Below are 23,102 nucleotides of genomic sequence, written 5' to 3' on the forward strand. Positions count from 1 at the left end.
GCTCCCTCAGGTCCGGTGGCACAACCTTAAAAGAGCACTTATGTGTCAAAGGAGGGAGCATGTCCACTCCTGAAAGTGCAGGCTGAGAAGGGTGACCTGCTGGTCTCTCACAGAGCTAGGGCCTTGGGATCCTCTGCACTCCGTATCTTTCAGCTTTGCTGCCAGTCAAAAGGATTTCCTGCAGGGAGCCTCCTAGAGTACGCTTTATAGTTGTGTCCCCATGCCTCGGGGCTCCCTGCCTTCTGGGAACCTTTCTCTGGTTATAAATAAAGATAAAGGGCTATAAGCTGCCGGCAGGATTCAGAGGCAGAGTGCTGGCCCAGATCCCCTAGGGATCCTGAACCCTGAATTGGAAACAGGCCAGAGCCTCTGTGGTTGGTGACACCGTCAGGCTACACAGATGTCTACCTGCCAACCAAACCAGGGGAGAAGGGCCAGATAGGACTGATGTTTCAAGTGTCTTGGAGGGTCACAGGCCACAAAGGCAGCTGGAGCCTAGGGTGGCATCATCTCCATGCCAAGTCTGGCTCTCCTTATCACCTTAACCCAAGATTTAGGACTCAGCCAGCCACTTTCCCTAATGGCTTCCAGAATTCTCTTGCTGGAATGGTCACAGGCTCTTCCACCCCCTGGGTCTTGTCCTGCCACTTCTTCCAGCTTTTGCTTCCAAGCACCTCCTCTTCCTCCAGCCTCAGGTCACAGAGCTCCTTGTGCTCCTCCCTCCTCACAGGAAGCCTCTGATCCCTGTGCTATGGCCCAAAGCATTGGTGGTCCAGGGAGGGGGCTGCATCCATTTTGGTAGGCGTGCAGTGCTTGTTTCTGAATGAACAAATAGAGACATTGAAGGTGGACTCAAAAGGGCAAAAAAACTTTGGCAAGAGGGACTAAGGCAGTAGGCAGGCGTTCATATGAACTCGGGGCACGTGTGAACCGGGGGGACGTGTTCAGAGAACAGAATTTGGAACAGTGAGCAGGCTGTGGTAGCCTAAACTGCACCCCTGTGTGTGCCCTGGAGCCAGGACATACTCCGCTGCGATAGGCTGCCTGCCTGCGGGGAGTGAGCCCCTGGCCCCGCCATATGCGAGCACAGACCTTCCATGTCATGTCCCACCTCAGCCTGCCTCTCTGCTGTGAGCAGGGATATGAAGGAGATGCAGGTCTGTCCCCATCCAGGGCAGAGACTAGACAGCCAGGTCCTATGGTCCAGGCAGAGGAAGAAAACAATGCCACCTGACCTGGGAGTCAGGGAGGATGAATTCTGCCAGTCCTAGGAAGAAGTCACAGGAGGGTCTTGCTGGGTTCTGAAAAGATGAGTGCTTAGGGACGGGGAGGGCAATTAGCACTCTTACCTGGGCAGCCTGCTCCTCCATGACTGGCCTGGACACTTTCTCATCCGCTCTGTATGGGCCCACTGGGCTTCGAATCCCATTTCTGCCTCTACAGGGCCGTGGGCAAGTCTCTTCCCCTCTCTGTGCATCCATGTTCTCTGAGAATCAGGAACAGTAAGAACTCTACCCCTAGCGTGAAGCTGTGTGTGCTTTAGCGAACCAGCACCCGAGCCCTGAGCTGGGGCCTGGTGGCAGCACATGCTGTTGTGTGGGGTAATGAGGCCACAGTGCACCCAGCCAGCCCTAAGCTCACCTCTGAGTATGGGCATAGGGTGGACAGGGTTCCCACACAGGGGCAGCCACCCAGGCCCATCAGTGCTGGCAATAGCCAATTAATTTATGGCAGAAAGGAAAGAGCCTGCTCATGCCACAGCCCTCCTGGAGAGCTTCCTGGAGGACAATTTGCAGTCCCCAAGCTTTGGAGCACTTCCTGCAGACAAGGCCTGGGCACTGCCCATGGGCCTTCAGGCATTAGGGGAAGAATTTGGGGAGCCTGACTCCCAGGTGTGGGCCCCCTTCTCTCCATAAGCACCCCTCTCATACAGAGTGCTCCAAGTGCTGGGGGACCATGAAGCAGGGTGCACTGATTCCCCCATTCTCACTTGTCAGAGCCAAAGACTGTTTCCCACAGTGCCCTGCTAAGCCTGATAGGGACCTCTCAGTATCCTGTCTGCCCCGGCTGGTGGGCAGCCATCTCACAAGCTCAGCTACCCCAGCTGGCTGCCCTCTAGCCCTCACTGTGGTCCTTTGTGAGGGCTAAAGACTTGGGGTGCAAGAGGTGTGAGGGGGACCCCAGGCCTGAAGGGACTCAGCATTCATGATTTTCAGCCCTATTAGGGAGTGTAGAGTGAGGCCTGTTTGGACACAGTGGAAAGGGTCCAGAAGGGCAGCCCCTCTTCCCGCCTGCTTAATCTCGGGCTTTATCATTTGGGAGTGAGGAAGAGAAATGTTTACATGGCCTTGCGTTTGTTTCAAATTATTCATCAGTGTTGGCGAGTCATTGTTCCCTGCTAGTGTAAACAGCTATGTCCCTAAGGCCAGCCACCCTGCCAGGTCACTGAGGGTTTGTAGATGTGTTACGTCAACTGCCCTTTGTGCTTTCAGTGAGGTGCAGAGCTGGGCCAGGCCAGATGGCTGCAGATGGGTGGCTCCAGGGGCAAAGCAGCATTTCTGCACTGAGTCCAGCGTTGGGGAATCTGGATCTACTTTGTTTGCCTCTCAGTTGAACCTCTCCCTGGGTGGGGAAGACAGGACACCAGGCAGAGAGCCTGAGAGCCCCAGGAAGACAGGCAGCAACCAACTGCAGAGGCCCATGGCTAGGTATGTGCCCTACCTGGGCATAGGTGCCTCCAGGGTCCTGTTAGGCCAGTGATGCTGCTGAGTCACTCAGTACTACTTGTAGCCAGCTGCCCTAGAACTGACAGCCATGTGCTCAGATTGGCACCCAGGTTCAAGCTTGCAGGAAGAGAGCCATTTCTTCATAGCATTGGTCTGAACATATGCACAGTAGACCTTGGACTTGAGTCCTGCCTTCACTTTGCCCTTCTCATGGCTTAGCTCTGAGCCTTTGTGTCCTCATCAGTAACAAGATGTGTCACATGGGTTGCTGAGAGGCCTGGTGAAGCCTCCACCTGACACAGGGTGGAGGTGAGCTTTGTGTTATTAAGAGATGAGGAGGACAAAGTGTCAGGCCTAGAGCTGTTCATGTGCAGGTTGAAGGCCAATGCCACTGAGATGTGGAGGGGAGGCGGCCACTCACTGCATCTTAGGCCTGGCCCCAGTAAAGGTGCCATTGGCACTGGGCCTGCAGAGAGCCATCAGCAAGACTGTGTGGAGAAAAGTTTTGAAAACATGAATCCCCATCCCTCCTTCCGGGCTTCCCCGGGTCAGACTGTCAGGCTCAGGGTCTGATCACGCCGTGCCTCTCAGCAAGAGCCGCCTTTACATTCGAGCCTCAACCCCTGGTGACTTTTAGAGTTCAGAGCTCTGCTTCCCTCCTCTGGCTGCCACACGGCTGACATCTGAGCCTGCCAGAGAATAATGACAAGCCTCGCCTAGGGCCTCAAAGGCAGCCGCGGTCTCCTGGGTGGTAAAGTGCTCTGCTGTCCGAGGGCCTAAATAGGATCCAGCTGACACTGCTCCAGAACTGCGCTGTGCCAGGTTCATGGAAGGTCACTCTGCCGGCCTCTTCCCTTTCTCACATCCTTTTGGTCCCAGGAGTGAACTATGTCAGTGTTAGAACCGGCTGAAATCCTCAGTGCTGAAGTACATGTGCACGCGTGTGCTTATACACATGTGTGTGCATGTGTGCATGCGTGTGAGTGTGTGTGTTGGGCATGGGGGACTGGCTAGAAGCAGCCAGTAGCTCACATTGTCATTGTGGTTTTATATATTTGCCTATTAAAATGACAATACAGCCATGGAACATTAAGGTTTAAGAAGCCCTTCTTTCATTAAACAAACTGACAGAGCCGGGCCTGTGGCTCCGGTAATTGAAACATGCTGCTGTCCAGACCAGAGCTCCATAAAGACTCTTTTCAGCCAGTCACACCCTTTGTGCCAGCAGCCTCTGGTCAAAAATGAGTGTCGGCACTGAGGTTTGTCCTCCCTCCCTCCCGGGGTGGGACAGACCTCTCAGCAGCCTCCCCGACAGTCCCAGCAGCCAGAGGTCAGAGTCTTTTCAAATCCTCCCCACCTTCTGGGCTTTTAAAATCCATCTGCCAGCCTGGACCTTAGGGTGGTGCAGGCCACCCTGGCCCCAACCTCCCCTTGGCTCCAGGGTCTTGTGCAGCTGGTTGTAAACTCGAGGAGGGCTACAGAGGGGTGATGGCCGTCTGTGGTCGGCGAGGCTCTGTGTTTTGTGGGAGACAATTTTAGCTGCATCGTCTTCCTGGAGAGGGGGGATCCAGTGATGTCAGGGAGAGCCAGGGTTTGGGAGTCAGTCTGCTAGGTTGGAATCCCATGTGGTACCTTGGGCAAGTGACTTTGCCTCTCTCTCTCTCATTTCATCGACTATAAATGGGTTAATATACAAACATGGCTGCAGGGTTGCTGAGAGATTAGAGGGATTGATATGGGGGAGACACAGAGCTGTGCTAGGCACCCAGGAAACTACTAGGGTCCGCCGCCTCACAGCTGTTGTCCCTGACTACTTCTTTGGAGTCACTCTGGAGAGCACCGTTGTTGAGTGTAACTGTGGCACCATGGAGTGCCTCAGAGATGCCATGGCATGTGTCTGGATACCCCCATGTGAGCTCCACCATGCAGCACGCCCAGGGGTGCCCCTCTGGCAGCACCAAAGTCCTCCCTGGGGGGGTCCTTCAGCACAGTCTAGAGAAATCGGTGGCATCAGTGTCCCGCCATCTCAGGTGGTGATCTCTCTCTGCCTTCTCTTCCTCTTCTCACAGACGTGGATGAGTGTCAGGACAACAATGGTGGCTGCCAGCAGATCTGCGTCAATGCCATGGGTAGCTATGAGTGTCAGTGCCACAGTGGCTTTTTCCTCAGTGACAACCAGCACACCTGCATCCACCGCTCTAATGGTGAGTACAACCTCTTCCGAGCAGGCACACCGCCAGCCCCACAGAAATAGGCGGCCCCCAGAATCTCTCTCTCCACATGTGCACTCCAGGGGCCCTAGAGTCAAGGGAGTTTGGACAGGTGGCCTGTCTTGTGCTTCTGGTGTTGGAAACCTTCTGAGCTTCTTTCCTCTGCCACTACACCAGGTTGTGGGGATTTCCACTGTGTGTGTATGGAGACAAGGGGACACAAATGGCAAATATGATCCCCTTCTCCAAAGGGGGCTCGAGGTCTATAGGCCTCGCCACCTTCCTGTCTCTGAGTCTGCATGCTCACTGGGGTACCAGCCTGCTGAATATCCTTGTGATTGGAGCCTGCTGCCCTCTGGAGGCCAGGTGGCATGGCAGGCCTGCCCGTGAGGTGCAGAGGGACCAGGAAAGATTCTGGCCAGAGGGGGAGCAGGCCTAGCCTGGGACAGAGCCTGGCCAAACGCCAAACCCAGCACATGGAGATACTTGGTGTCAGGGCACTGGTGATCAAATCCTGAAGTTTGGGCCTAGGAAAGTGGGCTTGTAGGACAAGCTCCCAGGGAGAGGGGCCTTATGTGCAAAGACAGGGGATTTTCTCTTGGCTAAGACAGAAGTAAGCGCCAGAGTCCCTGGTAGGGCTGTGGGCTGCAGCAGAGCCAGTCAGGAAGGCAGTGGCCAGAGCCAAGGCTCTGGAGGCCTGGCTGTTCTGAGTGGTCAAGGAAGATGTGAGGAAAAGGACAGGCCAGCCCCACTGCCCCTTCCCCATCACTGACCCTCGAGCAGGAGGCTGGAAGCCCAAGGCCAGGGCGTGGGCTGTCTCTAACACCAGACCCCAAGGAGTGGCTCACACAGAAGGCAGGGGTCAGAGAGGGCCAGTTGGACCAGCCAGAACGCAGCCCTCACCCCATCCCTGCCGTTCCTCAGGCAACTCCCTGAACTTCTCTGAGCCTCAGCCTCGTCCACAAAACAGGCCCATGGTGCTGACCAGCAGTGTCGGAGCTGGAAGGAGACCTGCATCCAGTGGAGGGTGCAGGAGGCCTGGTGCTCCCTGGGAACCTGAGTGTAGTCTTGTTAAGAAAGGTCTTGTCCTGAGAAGGTGAAGGCAAAAGCATCCAGAGTGCAGAGCTCGGCAACAGAGCACTCATGCCTCAGGGAGCGCCTCAGAATCTATTTGTTCTGGTATTTCTTCACAGTCAAGTCAGGCATACTGGTTGCTGATCTGGCAGTGTCCCCAGGAGGACCTAAAAGATGGGCTCCATGGCTCCCAGGTCCTTGCTGCACCGGTATCATGCAGATGCCCACAGCCACCCCACAGGCCCATGGGCACATCTGGGCTGGCAGCAGTTCATTGGGCACCTTCCAGACCTCGGCTGTGGCACTGTAGGGTGGAGCTGCCCACGATGGAGTCCAAATTGGCGTTAGAGACGTGTTAGAAGCATGTCTGTGGAGAAGGAGTGTGGGAGGGAGAGTCCAGCTTTCCTCAGGGAAGGGGCTTCCCCAGGGTGACTGCTTCTGGTAGCTGTGACACTCCTGAGGCCAGGCTCCTGAGCACCTTTTTAGCACACGCAGGTGGTGTGTGCTTGTTCCTCTGAAGAGCACCTTTCTCCCTGGCAGATGCTGGAGGGAACTGAGACCCCTAGTTAAAATAAGATGGGCAGGAAAGACACAAGCAAGAGACCAGAGGGCCTGTTTGTCACAGGGACCTGTTTGGCCAGTCGGCATCACTGGGCTGAGGTGTCGGCAGGGGCAGTCAGGAGAGTTGTTGGTGTGGGGAGCCCATCAGGAGCTGCTCCACTGCTGTGAGGCTGAATGCTCCAGCTTCCCAGCTGCCCTCAAGGGAGGCGGGCTCAACCCTGTTGATGGGGAGGAAATGGAAGCCAGTCAGGTTAGGAAGACAGAGTTGGAGGGGAGCCCAGGCACTCTTGCTATGGGGTTCGCTGTCCAGGACGTAAGACTACTGAGGAAAGAAACAGGTAGTGAGACACATTAGCCAGAGCTTCCTTCTTGAAGAGGAGACCACATTTGTGCAGAAATGGAATGTTGAGAAAGCACCACTTGGAAGTTTAGGGGCAGTATATAGGCAGGGCCTGTGCAAAGGCCCTGAGGTGGGAAGTCACTTTGTGCAGAATAAAAGGCATGCATGATGGTGGAGAGCAGTGAGCAACAGGAGAAGAGCCCGGGATGAGGGTGCTAGAGGGGCCTGAGCCCCGGTGTGCTGGTAGGCCATGGGCAGGAGTTTGGTTTTGTGCATAGGGAAGCCGTGGGGAGCTTTTGAAGACTATAGAAATTAAGCCATAGGGAGAGTAGAGGGATCTAGGAGGCTCTGGAACTACCAGGGGCTGGGCCTCAGGTGAACTGTGCACTGGCTGAAGTATGGTGTGACCCTGGGCATGTGGATCACTCTACCCAAAGGCCCCTGGGGGACCATATCCTGATTTTTAAGTGAAACCAGAAATCCAGATTTAATCATAATACAGATGTGGAGGCTTCAACCCCTCTCTGCATTAACTGATGTGTTAGTTTCAAGAAGACATTTCTTTCATTAGGATCTTTGGTGGAATCTCCAATTTGTAAATCTGAGCAACGAAGCAAAAAGAGAAAAACAAAAACCCCAGAGAACTTCTTTGGTGCCTCCCAAAGCATAAGCAGGAGCATTGTGGCAGAGGCTGTGTGGAGGGGCCAGGGCTCAGGACGAGCTCACTGGACACAGACCACCTGCTCATCAATGCCCGGGAAAAGACAGGGACTTGGGTGCCTGGCAGCTTGCCCACCTCTCTGAGCCTGTGCTTTAATCAGCATTTTTATTGCTGTGACCAAAAGACCTAACAAGAAATAGGAGAAATTTTATTTCATTTACTTTTCAGTTTCAGAGCTTTCAGTCCATAGATGATGACTCCATTGTTCAGGCCCAAGGTGAGACAGAACATCATGGCAGAAAAGTGTATAGGAGAAAAGCAGCCCAGAACCTGGCCACCAGGAAGCAGAAAGATCCCCTCTCACCAGGGACAAAATATAAACCCCAAAGGCACACCCCCAGACCTGCCTCCTCCAGCCATACCCTCCCTGCCTGCCACCATTAACCTCCCAGTTAATCTATATTAGTGGATCAGTTAAGTCTCATAATCTATAATCATTTCACCACTAAGGTTCTTGTGTTGTCTTGCAAATGAGCTTTTGGGAACACCTCACATCCAAACCATAACAGCCTCTCTATAGTTGTGACAGTTGCTTACTACTAGTGCCAGTCACAATAAAGACTGTTATAGCTCACGATCAGAGCCTGCCTGGAGGTGCTAGGACTGAGCTTGTTTTGCACTCAAGTGACCTCTGATTCTGTGGCTCCTGAGAGTGATGGATCCAGAGCCTTTTGCAAATTAGATTCCCTTGTGTCACTTGATTCCTCGAATGCCTGTCTAGCTCTCTGGGGCCTCCCAAAAACAAGGTGGGGCGGGGCACACAGGCTGGTTTTGTTTACATGGAGCTAATGCATGAGGGGAGTCAGGCAGGGTCAGTTCAGACTGCTGCTGAAAAACAAGGTCATGGACTGAGCCTTCCGAGTGGCCCCACTTCCCAGGTGCCAGCACATATTACCTGAGACTCTAGAGCTGTCCCAGGCTCCCAGCTCTAACTCTCTGTGCAGTCTCTGCAATCACTCCTGCTTCTTTGGGTCTGTTTCCTGTAATAGGGGCCCAGGTACCCCTCTGTGGCCAGAGGGTACCATCAGGGAAGTGCTGGCAGCAAGTACAGCACATGCCCCTAGAGGTAGGACACATGTAGATAGTTTCTCCAGGTCTTTAGAACACAGGTTTGATTTGGAGACACACCCAGGCTGCTTCCTGTCCTTATTAAGTGAGAGGAGACCCTGAGTTGTTGAGTCCTGGCCGATCCCTCTGCCCAGCCCCTGGCCCAGCAAGTGCTGGCTACCCTTGGTTTGGCCCACAGCCAAGACCATGAGAGCCAGCCCTGGCCTCTGCTGCTCCTGGCGGTGCCTGGTTGCCCAGAAGCCAGTCCCTCCACCTCTCTCCTTCTCTCACACTAGCTCTCTTATCTTTAAAATGTCATATTTATGCTCCAAGAAGACTTTGCTTTGGGGATGAAGGTTCCCAATGAAGAATTTCTTCTCAGGCTCTGCCAGCATCAGTGGGGCTGGAGAGTTCTCTGGAGGCCTAGTGACAGCAGGCTCAGACTTCCTTCTCCGCCCTTGGTGCACTCACTCGCCACCCGCCAGATACTCAGCGACCTCCGACCTCAGGCTTGGCTCTGGCGAAGCTCAGTCTAGTAGGGGACGGAGTGCCGAGTAAGGGTCTGGGAGTTAGGATCTAGGAATCAGAGCCAGGAAGGCAAGCCCCAGAGCTTCTGTGGTTTTGTGGCTTCAGTTTTCTCAGAGCCCTCATTGTGAGTGGGGAGGGAGGGAAGAAGAGTACGAGGTGACAAGTAGTATGGAGCATCAGAACAGCACTCAGCTCACCACAGTGCCACTGCTCTCCTGGGCATCTGCCCCACAACAGGGTGCCTATACCACACACATGCAGGCTCCTGTTCCTCTGGCCAGGACACTGCACATTGATCTGAGTGTGTTTCATGGTCCGATTAAAGTTCTGCTGAGTTTGTTTAAACACTTGTATAAACTCCGGTAGGAAACTCCGTTGCCCCTTCTCCACAGTACTCCTGTGGGACTCAGGGCCATGTGTCCGCAAAGGTCAAGGCTTGGCATCATGAGTGACACTGGCTCTGGCCAGATTCAGGGGGGTCCAGGAGTAGGAGAACCTGGCTTCCAGAACACCTCCCCTGGATGGGCTGGTGGTGGGGAGAAAGCTGCCCAGCAAGAGCAGCCCTGAGCACAGTCCCTGTGTTCCCTTGCCACATCTTCATGGTGCCCCACTTTCTAGAGTAAGTAACTGAGACTCTGAGATGTTGAGCAGCTTACACAAGGTTACCAGAGGCATTGAGGGACAGTGCTTTGCCAGTCTGGCCCCAAGGTCCAGGCTTCTGAGCACCTGCTGTGCAGAGAGCAGGCACTGCAAAGGCTCCAGGAACCCCTCTTGGTGCCTGGCCCAGGTATAGTGAGACTCCAGCAAAGCCCTGAGGTACAGTGGAGACACCCCTGTGCCTCCTTAAGCACCAAACGTTCCAAAACCATTTTGTGGTAGAAATTTTCTGGAATGTCTCATATGCTTCCTTTCTCTCTTTGGACAGCCTGAGTTGGCTTGGCCTCTTTTTTCCTATAATTTGCAATTTTTATTATGAACTTAGAGACAGAGAATATTTGTTAATGTTTGTCCCCATGCTGAATGTCCTCAGACCTTTGGGAATCAAGTGAACACTTTTCTTTGGATATTGCCATTGCTGGCTATCTCTTGCCACTGTCTTGTGGTGGATCTCCCTCTGAAGATTGGCAGCCACCTTTTCCATAAACATCCAGATCAAAGAGTAAGGAGCTGCCAGCTTGGCCAAAGTGCTGTGAGCTGTGGAGCCAGCCTCACAGATTTCCGAGTATCTAGGTATGCTGTGGATGGCCAGATTCTGTGACAATGGCCTCTGGTAAAATCAGACTAAGTTATGGTGCTTATTAAGCCATGGAAGAAGTATTTTGGAGATCTCTTCATTTTATTTGTAAGTTTATAAGGATGAATACCCCAAGTTTAATTGGGGAAAAATAATAGGAATCTTTAAAACTTTTTATTTGTAAACAATTGTGGATTCATAAGAAGCTGCACAAATATTAAAGCTGGATTCCCCGTAGCCTTCCCACACATTCCTCTGAGAGCAGTGTCTTGCTTACGTCACTTGAGCACTGGAAACTGACTTTAGTGTGTGTACCTGGCTCTGTGCTTTTTGTCTGGCTTTGTGGGGGTGGGGTACTGGGAATTGAACTCAGGGGCACTCAACCACTGAGCCACATCCCGGCCCTATTTTGTATTTTATTTATAGACAGGGCCTCACTGAGTTGCTTAGCACCTCACTGTTGCTGAGGCTGGCTTTGAACTCATGATCCTCCTGTCTCAGCCTCATGAGCCTCTGGGATTACAGGCCTGTGCCATCACACCTGGCAGTACTCTGTGCTGTTTTATTACACATGGGTTCACACAGCCACCATCATTAAGAATTTGTGTTTTAGGAATGACCAGATACTCTTTGCCAGGCATTGTTACGAGCACTGGGCTGGGACTAGGAGGGCTGTGTCATTTAATGTCCAAGCCAGTGCACTGTCAAGAGTGAAAGGAGGCACAGTGAGTAGCCCTGCCAGGTAGCAGGTGTGAAGTGGGTCCAGGCAGGCCCAAGGATGATCCCCTAATAGTCTCTGCATTTGACCCCTTGAGCCCTAGGAGGGGGGCACCAGCCACACCCATGCAGAATCTGTGGGTCAGAAACAGGTAAGTACTGTGTGCCCAGAGTCACATGACTCCTGGGGTGGTGGCAGAACTAGGACCCAGGTGGTCTGGGTTCAAGTCATGATCACCTCCCATGGCTGCACCCCAGTGTTTAAAGGAACTATAGCTATCTTCTTCCCTCCCCCTCCCTCTTTGGGTGTGCAAATTGAGTTCTAAAGAGAAGAATTTCCTCACAGCTTGGATTGAGGAGGTGGAGTCCAGCCCTGCACAGGCCTGGACATGGTATGCTGGGTGGTCAGCGTGGGCCCTGAGGGGCAGGGCCTCAGGCTCCAGTCAGTGGGCTGGTTAAGGCAGAGGACACTGAGCTCTGCGGGACTGAGAGGATGGGAACCAGAGCAGGGAGAGCCCTCAGACACCACTGCTCGGTGGCTGCCCCAGGGCCGGGGAGGCTGGCAGGACGTGCAGTGCTCCCCCGCCCTGGTTCCTGTCTGCACTCACTCTTCTCACTGGAGGCTCTGCTCAGACCCCTGCCTGGGGCCAGGGCTCTCCTGGCGTGGTGCGTTTGACTGTCTCCAGGGGGGCTGCCGAGCCGGCCTCTGCTGCCCGGGGCCCTCCTCCCCTCACCCTGTTGACGGGCCAGGGGCTCTTCTGTCCAGGCCAGCCTGGCCTCTCACCATGGCTAAGATTTCATCTGGGTCTGGCGTTCCAGAGGCTTCTTGTCTATTGTAGAGGGCGGCCCAGGAGCCAGAGCCACTCCCACGGCTGGCAGAACCCACGTTCAGGAGGACTTGGACCTGGCTGCGAGACGGGCACCTGTCAGTCGTGAGGAGAGGAGCGTGACCCCGTGTTAAGATACCACTTGACTGGGCTTGGACAGAGACGAGCGTGCGTGAGAGCAGGATGGCCATGGGGAGGCAGGGGCATCGGGAAGGTGACAGGAAGGTGGCTGAGGGGAAAGTGACAGGAAGGTGGCTGAGGAAGAGATGATAGGAAGGTAGCTGAGGGAGAGGTGACAAGAGGGTGACTGAGGAGAAGGTGACAGGAAGGTGGCTGAGGGAGAGATGACATCAAGGTGGTTGAGGGTAATGTGACAGGAAGGTGGCTGAGGGGAAAGTGATAGGAAGGTAGCTGAGGGGAAGGTGACAGGAAGGTGGCTGAGGGAGAGGTGACAAGAGGGTGACTGAAGAGAAGGTGACAGGAAGGTGGCTGAGGGAGAGACGACATGAAGATGGTTGAGGGGAAGGTGACAGGAAGGTGGCTGAGGGGAAGGTGACAGGAAGGTGGCTGAGGGAGAGACGACATGAAGATGGTTGAGGGTAATGTGACAGGAAGGTGGCTGAGGGGAAAGTGATAGGAAGGTAGCTGAGGGGAAGGTGACAGGAAGGTGGCTGAGGGAGAGATGACATCAAGGTGGTTGAGGGTAATGTGACAGGAAGGTGGCTGAGGGGAAAGTGATAGGAAGGTAGCTGAGGGGAAGGTGACAGGAAGGTGGCTGAAGGAGAGGTGACAAGGAGGTGACTGAAGAGAAGGTGACAGAAAAATGGTTGAGGGAGGTGACAAAAGGGTGATGGAGAGGGGAAGGTGATGAGGGTGACTGAAGAGAAGGTGACAGGAAGGTGACTGAGAAGGAGGTGACAAGAGGGTGGCTGAAGGGTAAGTGACAGAAGGATGACTGAAAGGAAGGTAACAGGAAGATGGCTGGTGGAGGTGACAGGAAGATGATTGAAGGGAAGGTGACAGAAGAATGGCTAAGGGGAAGGTGACAATAGGATAGCTGAGGAGAAGGTGACAGGAGGGTGGCTGAAGGGGAGGTGGAAGGAGGATGACTGAAGGGAAGGTGACAAGAGGATGACTAAGGGGGAGGTGACAGTATCTCTAAGGAAAAGATGACAGGAAGATGTCTGAATGTCTGAAGGAGAGGTGACAGGAGGATGGCTGAGAGGGAAGTGACAGGATGTCTGAGGGGAGGGTGACAGGATGAGGGGAAGATGACGAGATGAAAGGGAGAATGGCTGGGGGAGGCGAGAGGCAGGCTGGCAGAACTTCAGCAGAGCCCTGTCTGCCTGGCGGCGGCTCCTGAGACGGTCCTGTCCCTGTCACGTAGGTGCAGAACACTTCAGTGGTGGAGTCTCTGGACAAGGCTGAGCCTTGTTCTCTCTGTAACCTGGGAAGCAGAGGTCAGCGAGGCCGAGTGATCAGCCAGTCTCTCCTTTCTGTTTTTCTTCTTACTGGGCTGGGGTGACCACCGGGGCTTGTGCGTGCTGGGCAGGTCTCTGCTTCTTAAGAAGCCGAACTGCTTCATCTCCCCCACTGTCTCACTCAGCGTGTGACTCACGGTGTTCAGGAAAGACTTGTGCAAAGTGTCGATGCCACTCTGCCTCTCCTGAATGGCTGGCTCCCACCTGGCCCCCGCTGGGTGTGAAATGGTCACTGGGACTTGGCATGTGAGACAGGAAAAGCTCAGGAGCTAGGGCTTCACCGAGTCAGGAGCTTGGGCACTGTGGAGTTTCAGATCTGCCTGCACGTGTTCTCAGGGCTAGGGGAAGCAGGACTCTGCCTGGCATAGGTAGGCACCCAGATGACCCTGGGTCCAGCTTCCTCCATCCCACCTCTACACATTGCACTTGGAAGCCCCACCTTCATGCCAGGGGACACCTCCCAGGACCCACCAGAGAGACAAACCTGAAGCAGATGCCCACCAAATGGTGCAGGGAGGGCTCTGGAGGCACATCACCAGAGCCACAGGAGGCCAGGCAAGAGACAGCCAGGCCCGTCCCCAGCTCCCTCAGCCCATCATTCAGCAAAGAAGACTGCAGGCTGCTTAGACCCCGCTGTGATAGCAGAACACCTGAGAGTGGGCGTTTGTTTCTCACTATTGTGGGAGCCTAGAAGTCCAAGAACTAAGCACCAGCAGATTCCATGCCTGGTGAGGACTCTGCTTCACAGATGTGCCACCTCTTGCTGTGTCCTCAACGTGGTACAAAGAGGCCTAGCTAGTCCCCTTCAGCCCTTCTACGGGGCACCAATGCTATCTATGAGGGTGGAGTCCTCAGCTTAATCACCTCCGAAGGCCCCACCTCTTAATCCTGTTGGTTGGAGGGTCTGTTTCCATGTGAATTTTGGAGGGGACACAAACATTCCAACTAGAGCACATACTTACTGCATGGTGGGCTTCAAAGTGAAGTGTTTCCTGGGAGGCACTCCAGCTCCTGGGGACTTGGAGGCAAGGCCTCATGTGGCACAGGCGCTCCAGTTGCTGTGGTCAGAGCTGCACTGACAGCCAGGCACGCCCTGTTGAGTCCTGAACCCACAGCTCCAAGCCCACAGCAGTGTCAGGAACAACTGGGCCTCCTTGGCAAAGGTCACTTGAGAGGTTCTGGGTGCAGACTTTGTGGGTCTGGATCGGGGCGGAAGGCTGGTGGCTCTCACCACAAGAGCAGTCTCTGGTCAGCTCATTCTCAGCCCTCCCACCCCACCTCCTCTGGGCTGGTCCTTGATCCTCTTCTTGACTTTGTGTTCAGCTCTGCCCTTCCTCCTTTCCCTAGTCCTGGGCCTCCAGGCTGACTGGACACCACCCTTGCCCAGCCTTCCTCAGCCACAGGCACCCTTGCCAGGCCCAGCTTCACCTCCCTTCGCTGTGGTTCCCCACCTAGGAATACGATGAAGCTTGAAGCCACCCTGTGAAGTGTGTCCCATGAGCACTGCCATGCCCTTGAGGAGGGAAGCAGCTTCCCCTGCTGCTCTTCGAGGGAGCACTTTAGGATCAGGAACTGGATTTCTAAAGCCAAAGCCAGCTCTTTTTCTCCTGCTCTCCCAAGTCCCTCTTGAGCTGCCAGCCACACGGTGGCTTAGCATTCTGTCAGGGGGCCGTTCGGGCTCCTGTTGGCTCCCAGAATGTGATTCCCACATCACGGAGCTAGACCAGGCCTGGGTTCCAGGGGCCCCTGTGTGTCCCCTGCAGGTCAGAACATCATTTCCAGGGCTTTCCATCATCACTTGTGGGGGCTGGGGCAGGCCACGTGGGGCTGTAGCCTGCTGCTGCTGCAGACCAGGTGGGCGGGAGAACAAACAGCTCTCACGCTTAGCTGGGAGATTTATGGAGCTACTGGAGGGGGCCTGTCCTGGCCCTGTGCGGTCCGGAATGGCCCTCAAGGCGGGGACAATAAATCCAGCCCATTATTTTTTACGAGCCTCCCACCCCATAAACAACTCCCTTGGCTGGTAAGGCAGCTTCACGCACTTCTAGCCTGGCCTCGAGCCGGCGCCAGGGGCACCCTCAGTGCTGACTTCTCAACATCAGAGGCAAAAATTTCCCCCAAGCTGTAGAACCTTAGGTCTGGAGGAGTGGATGGTGTGGTGGGAAGGCGAGCCATAGCTGAGGGCACAGGGTAAGAGCTGGCCTGGCCCTGGATGTCGTCTCAGCGGCAAGTCCTAGGGCCTTGGTTTCTTATCTGTAAAATGGGACTGACCTGAGTATCTTCCATTACACAATGGTTGTACGGGTTAGAATGAGACATATCCAGCACCATATCCCCCAGGGTGGCGGCCACCCCAGGTGGGCAGAACCGGGCCCAGCTGTTATGGGCACCACACATCATCCTAGGCACCGCAACCGAGCACAACCATGGGCCCAGCACCTTGCCTAGACCTTGGTACAAGTCATTGTACCTGAGTACAGTCTGTGGGTGAGAAGACAGAGGCTGAGTTGTGAAGAATTTTGCCCACAAAGAGTAAGGAGCAGAAGAGGCAGAATTTGACTCCACTCTATCTGCTCGATGTCTGCACAGTGGCTGGAAGACAGGAGCAGAGGTTGCTCTGTAGCCTGGACCCCAGGGACACAGAGAGACTCCACCTCCCCACACCACCCTCCTCTGGGGGCCTGGACTGCCAGCCTCTGGCCAAATGGGCACAGTAGCCAACAACAGGTCTCCCTGCCCTGTCGAACCCTCTGAGGGCAGCTGGGGCCAGTGCTCCACCCAGCCCCTGACCACATTATGCCCCGCTGGACCTCCCACGACTCCCCAAAGGGCCCTGGCTCAGACCTCTGCAGCCCTCTTGTGTTGCCAACAGAGCCCTTGCTGCTCTGCCACCTGTCTCCGCTCCCGCTGCTACCTCTGTCTGGAACATCCTGCCCACCTGGCCGTTGCACCCCTTCTCTCTGCATGCCTCCTGCTTCCCCAGGCAGAGCCAGTGGGTCCCTGCCTTGTCACCCCTTTCTGACCCCACCTCAGCCTCCCTGCACTGCCCACTCTGGCTCTGCACATAATGACCCCTGCACCCTGCTGTCCAGCATACATCCTGGTAGGGAGTGGGCAGTCAGGAGAGGAGAAGAAAGGGTGTCATAGAGCTGACATCAGAACCCAAAGGGCCTTTCCTGGGCCAAAAGTTGGCCCACATGCCTGTCCTAGGAGAAGGTAACAGTAGCCTATCCGCCATCACCAGCACGCTGGTGGCAGAGCTGGGACTTGCCCTGGGCCTCTTGGCTCCAAGCTGGAGCCCATCCTCACACGTTGCGGTCCAGGCCCAGCGTCCCCCTGGACTTTGTGGTCATGGCCCATGGTGTGAGGAGTTGTGCAGATCCAGGGCTTTGGATGTCAAAACCTCTGGGCAGAGGCCTGCTTGGCTGTGGGGAGCCAGCATGGTCATCCGGGATCGTTTGGGGTCTGATCCCTCTCCAGCCTCTGTGGGCCTTTTTGCCAGCCATGAAGTCTCAGGCTGATCTAACAGGACATCTGCCCAGCAGCCCCTCCCTGCCCCTGAACCACCCCCAGGGCCTCATCCCCAGCCAGGGCCAGCTCGGCAGAGTCCTATCTCCAGTTGGTGGCCACTTGATCCTCTCCCAAGGCTCCTGTATGTATGTCGCACCCTGTTTTCTCCTGTTTCTTTTCAGTCCCTCCTGGGCCTCCTCCCCCTCCTGCCCCTCCCTGGCTTCTTTAGTCTCCCCTGGCTCCCACCCTGACCTGGGAGCAGCCTGGACAGGGTCTGCTGTCCCACTTACTCAAACCTAAAGCATTATCTTCCCATCCCCCAGCCTCAGTGAAGAGGGGTCCCAACACTGGACCTACCCTTGGCCCCTGCCCTTTCCTGCTGCCCTCCCTTCATGACCACACATTGCCTCTCAAGCCCAGCACCTTCTCACCCCCTCACTCCACCTTTTTTCTTTAAGCACCCATGAGTACCAGCTGGCCTCCCTGCCTCTGCCTGTCCCCTCCCCCACACACCATAATGAGGTGCTGTCTCCAGAGCCCAGCTCAGGTCTGCCCCACCCTGCTGCACCCCACCTTTGCTGCCTTCTGAGGACTGCCAGCCACTCCTCCTGCCTGCCACCCTCCCTTCACGCACACAGACCCTCGCCCATGGTGAACCTGGGCATGCTGGCTCTGGACTTGAATGCCATTTCCCATCCCCTCTCTTCTTGAAAAGCTCTTACTCCAGTGCCCAGCTCAGTTTCACCTGCTCTGCGCAGCTGGCTCTGATTCAGGCAGCGCATTTCCTCCTGACTCGGACTCCTGTGGTTCAGATGGCTCCGTCCTCTGCTGGAGGGCTGGCCTGCTACCTCCTGAGAGGGGCAGGGACATTGTCCAAGTTGTCTCGCATTTCTCATGTCAGATATGGGGCTGTGTGCAGAGAAAACCCGTCAAGTAGAAGAGAACTCGGTTTATGTCATGTGGGGGATGACACCTGCCCTGGGTGGCATCAGTTTTACAGAATGCTCTTTTGTTCCAATACTGAGCGGTGGGGCTCAGGCTGCCCAGGTCTTGGTGGGATGCCACTACTGTTTTCTTGCCTGGTCCCCCTCAGCCTGCCAGGCTTCTTTCTCCTCCCCAGGCCCCTCTAGTAGGGCAGTCCAAGTTCATGTCAGAAGTTCAAGGACTCCCCAACCTCCCCTGCCCAGCCTTCCGCTGTGTGAGCTGACTCCTTGAAGAGAACCCCTTTCCTTCCCTGCCCAGACCCTGGCTCATGTCCCCAGGCACATCACCATGTGTATCCACACACTGGTTGACTGAGTGAAGTGACAGGTTATTGAAGATTGGCCTCAGTACCTGAAGGTAGTTGTTCCTTCCCTGTGGAGCACTGACCCATGCTCTTGAAAAAAGAGCAAGGTCCTCCATGTAGATGAAGTATCTGTCTACTGTGCCCCAAACCCTTGGAGCTCTTTAATCCTCAAGGTTCTGGGGAACAACAGCTGCCCCTGTGGTGCTGAGGGGGCAGGCACAGTCGGTGGGACGGCAGACAGCCCAGCCCTGCTCCGCGGTGCAGCAGGGTGCTCCCTCCAACTCCTGGGGGCATAGTAGTGGACAGTCACTGCTGTAGCTCTAGGGAGCTGCTCACACCCTGAGAAAATCTCCTAGTAGTGCAGCCCTGCTGCTCTTGGGTCTCCAAGGGCCACCATGGGAACCCTGATGGGGTGCTGCCATAGGGACCCCATGCCTGGGTTTTGTCCTTCTGGTCACTTATTAGAAAGGAGAAACAGACTTGTTTCCTGGTCAAGGCCTAAGTGTGGCACTGGGCAGCCTATTCCCCATAACATCCTTTAAGGTGTCCATGGAAGGAGGGGTAGAATTGATGTGTCAAATATTCGGTGCCTATTTAAACTAGGGCTTCGAATAAACCCAATTTTTCAGTATCACCCATGCAACAATGGGAGCATACTTATCAGAAAGTATTTATTGTTTATGTGAAATCCAGGTCTAACTGGGCATGCTGGATTGTTATTTGCTAAATCTGGCAACCCGAAGGAGGGAAGGACAGCTCCTGCCACCTGGCCTGAGGCTGCAGGAGCCCAGTGTCTCAGCCAGGCTTTCTCTGAGGTCCTATCCTGGGAGGCTTGGACTTGACTGTGGTGACACCTAGTGACTAGCCTGGGAAACTTCAGGAGGGGCAGGGGAAGGACGTTAGTCCTGGGAGAGGCCAGCCTTCCTGGAGCAACCCCTGCATCTGAGAGGGCTGTCAGGAAGCGGAGCAGGGCGCAGTCCCTTGTGCCTGCCTTTAGCCCTACAAGAGGCCTTCGTCTCCCCGCTTCACAGATAAGAAACAGCAAGTTCTGAGACCTCACACCTCAGAGGGCCAGAATGGGGACATAAGCCAGTGCTGAGTTCACAAAGCCCATCTCAGTGCTACCCACGCCCACAAGGCCCCAGGCAGCTCTGCAAATGCCCATCCATATGTCTGTGCAGACTACTGTCCAGTCCTCAGGACTGGTCAAGGTCCCAGGGGGCAGGTGTGGCACCAAAGGCCAGAGATTGGCGTCTACTGCTACTTCCCAGAAAGCAGGGCCAGCCCTCCACTCTCATCTGGCACTCCAGGGGCCAGCGCAGGCTCCGTTCTGTCTGGCCAACCACCTGTGGCTACAGTGCCTGTCCTCCTGGGGGACAACCGTGGCACTGAACTTGGTCCCAAGCTGAAAATGAACCTGTGGGTCGGCGCCCTTGGTTCTGCTGTCTCAGGTGGAGCAGCAGAGCTTTGGGAGCCACCCCTGGTGTGACAGGCAGAATGCTAAGATGCTCTGTGACCCAGGACAGCCCTGATAGAAGAGGAGCGGCTCCATCAAGATACTCTCCAAGGCTTCTTCCAAGCCAGTAGCTTGCTAGTGAACATGAAGCAGAATGGCAGCTTTTAAGCTGCCCAGGCCCTTCACTGGGGCATCAGCCATGCAGCCCGCAGGAGTTTGGTCAGCACCTGCCATGGCTGCCCCTGTGGTGCTCTGGAGCAGGGTGGAGCAGGGCAGGGTGAGAGGCATGGACAAGGGGCAGGTGCACCTAAGTGGGATCTTGGGGCTGAAACAAAGAAGGCCCCCCTGACCCCTGTGGGATGGAAGGCACAGGTGCAACTGAGCAGGTGAACACGGGGGCAGCTCTCTGGGCAGAATATGGCGGGGGGGCGGGGGGCTAGCCAGGCAGCTTCCTGGGGCCTGATGGGGCTATGAGACCCACAGGAGGGACTGGGGGATAAGGACAGCAGGGTTGGTGGGGAAGGGAAGAAGAGTGGGCAGTGCTGGGTGACACACCCAGCTGGGACCTAGGGCCCCAGGTGCCCCAGGGGAGAAACTTTCCCCTTTGTTCAAAATGGTGTATCAACCAAAGTAGGTGGGATAGTGGGGAGGAGGACGGGAGGAGCAGAGTCCCCAAGGACTGACAGGTGGGCACCAGGGCTGGTGGGAAAAGATGTGAGCACTTGAGTGTTGGTATGGCTGCCAGGGGTTGGAGTCCCTCTCCACCCACAAATTGGGAGACATGTGCCTTTACCTCTCCAAGACACAGCATCCGCACCATCAGGTGGGACTGCAGATGGTCCCTGGCAATCAGCTGTGGAGATGTGTTCAGGTGGGGAGGTTTGCTGAGAGCCAGCTCCAGCAAACCTGAGGAGATCTGGGCAGGTGAAGCCCATGGTCAGCTGTCACTCATTCCCAGGTGGTGCTATCCTGGGCTCATTGTTAGCTGGGGGTCTCATCTGAGGTACACGGCTGCTGGTGCCCCTCCAGGCCTGAGTTTTTCCCAGAGGAAGTAAGTTAGGGTTCAGGATGGGAGGTAGAGCCCTGGTTTCTGCTGAAGCCCAGGCCACATAACAAAAGGCTCTGGATACACACTCCAGATGTTAACCTGCAACTGGCAGGGGGGCTGCAGGTTCCCTGCATCCAGGACCAGCTGGGGCCTGGAGACCAAGGCACTACTTTTGCCTGAGTGCCAGCCTCTCTTCTGATGAGAGTCCAAAGCCCAGAGTGGCTGTACCCAAGTCCTCAAATTATTTGCATTCAACAAATGTTCCATATGCATTCCCTCCGACATGAACAGCTCAGGCCCTGCCACCTCAAAGTGGGGACAGTGTGTAACTAGCCAGTTATAATTAGTGTGGCAGGCTCTGTGATCGAGGACGGAGGGCAGAGAACTGTTGGGGGAGGGTCAAGCACAGCCCCTAATACCACCAAGGGACTTGGGGAGCAAATGGGAATAAAGAGAGCTGCCTGGAAGAGGTGACCCCAAACAGGATCTCAGATTACACATCAGATATTGCCAAAGAAGGGAGAGGGAGGGTGACCTCGCAGAGGAAAGCACATTCACAAGGAAACTTGCCGAGGAGGGAGGGAGGCCAAACAGGGCTCTGGTACCTAGGGCTTGGGTGGGACATGCAGACAAGCTAGAGGGTAGCTGGCAGGAGTCAGAGGACGGAGTGCCTGGTCCTGTTGGTCCTCAGCAGAGGCTTTTGTGTGTGTGTGTGTGTGTGTGTGTGTGTGTGCTTTTTTTTTGCTGTGGGTGGACATAGTCGTATTTATGCTCTAGAAAGCTCCCTGTGCAGCTAGAGGCAGGCTGACCTTCCAGGCAGTCAGACCCAAGCTCCTATTCCAGTTCTACCATGTCCTACTCTCTGAAGCACCTCTAACATGGGCAAAGCTGCTAACCTGGCAGGGTGGTGCCGTGGAGGTCTCTGTCTTCACTCAGAGCCGTGTGTGGGACAAAAGGGCGAGCTCTGGCCTCATGTAGCTCTCTGTGGCTCTAAGGAGCCTGGTGGCATCGTTCCCTGGCTGGGCTGGGGCAGGGTCAGAATCCAGGCGCATTGCAGAAGCTGGCACTAGTGATGGTCTTGGAGAGATGGAGTGCGGGAATGGCCTTGGGCAGGAGACAGCTGGGCCATTGTAGTCCTTACATGGAACTGGGGGGAAAGTTCCCAGGGCTGCCTGTCTCACTGTCTCCTGGAAGCCCACTGGAAGGGCAGGTTCTGAGTCAAGGGTGGGTTTACAGCCCACACCTCCCTTACCATGCTCCTTGAGCAAGTGACTGATTCTTTGTCCTACTCTGCTCACTTGTCAAGTGGAGGTAATGGTGTCTTTGATAAGTGGTCCTATGGCCTCAAGGTTATTCACTTAAGTACTCAGTGTGCAGCAAGTCTCAATAAATGGATATTCTGGTTGTCATCAACCTATCATCACCACATTTCTTGTGGGCCTGTTCTGCAGAACAGAGCTGCTGCCATTCTGTCTTGCAAGTCTGTCCCCGAGACCCAGCCCCTGTGCCTCCATATTCCCATCTGGTGCACTGCATAACCCCATGCCACTTCCACCTCTGGGCTCATCTTGGGAGACTAGCCAGGCAGTCCGTGGCAGGGTATGGAGCGGGGCTCTGCACCCAGGCAGCTGTAGCCACAGCAGTGCTTGTTGTCCTCTCCCACAGTCCAGTCCCCTAGCTGCTCCTGGGCCCCATCTTCACAGGGCCTTTTCTTCAAACTCTCTGGAAGCTTGCTTTTCCCTGCGTGGCTTGGACTGAGCTGGGAAGGGCAGCAGCCTCTTCCTTCATCGCAAATCTCTGGCCTGTTTCTTGGCACCATCATTTTCTATTGATAATGTGAAGGGGAGGAAAATCCCTTCCTCAAACGTCTGGGAATGCGGGGCAGAGCAAGGCCATTGGGTGGATTTTTGGTTTTGTTTTGCTTCTTCTCTCTGCTCTCCCTTCCCAGCTTGCCCTTTTCCTATGTGTTTGAACATGAACACAGAAAGTGATGTTATTGATGAAGTTGCCATAGCAACAACCCTCAGGAGACACGCGTTCCAACTTTGTTATCCGAGCAGGGGGCTCCTAAGTACAAGCAGACAGCATGCCTCACGCCCACTGCAGAGGTGTGACGTATGCACTGGTTTCAATCACGCAGAGTTTGCTGTCTCTTTCCATGTGCACCTTGGGCCAGTGTCCAAAATTGATGGCAGGCCTTTAGGGAAAATAGGTCTTCCTGGGGAAGGGCTGCGAGCCCATCAGAAGGTCCAGGACAGGCGACGATGTGGGGAAGGGCCATTGAAGGGAGACATTGGGTGCTTCTGACTCAGTCGTGGCTAAGCAAATCCTTTC

At 55.2% G+C, this 23,102-nt stretch overlaps 1 protein-coding gene across 4 annotated transcripts in view; it reads left to right on the plus strand.

Annotated features, from left to right (window-relative positions):
- The window catches only part of Scube1 (signal peptide, CUB domain and EGF like domain containing 1), a 129,016-nt gene that overhangs the window by 40,761 nt on the left and 65,153 nt on the right, over positions 1 to 23,102 (plus strand). For all 4 annotated transcript variants that reach the window (XM_078052598.1, XM_078052600.1, XM_078052599.1 and 1 more), the window contains exon 4: positions 4,796 to 4,930. In XM_078052598.1, coding sequence (XP_077908724.1) covers positions 4,796 to 4,930 — 135 coding nt within the window. The remainder of the gene's footprint in view (positions 1 to 4,795; positions 4,931 to 23,102) is intronic.

The sequence above is a fragment of the Ictidomys tridecemlineatus genome, chromosome 6 (assembly GCF_052094955.1).
Source record: "Ictidomys tridecemlineatus isolate mIctTri1 chromosome 6, mIctTri1.hap1, whole genome shotgun sequence".
Taxonomy (NCBI): Eukaryota; Metazoa; Chordata; class Mammalia; order Rodentia; family Sciuridae; genus Ictidomys; species Ictidomys tridecemlineatus.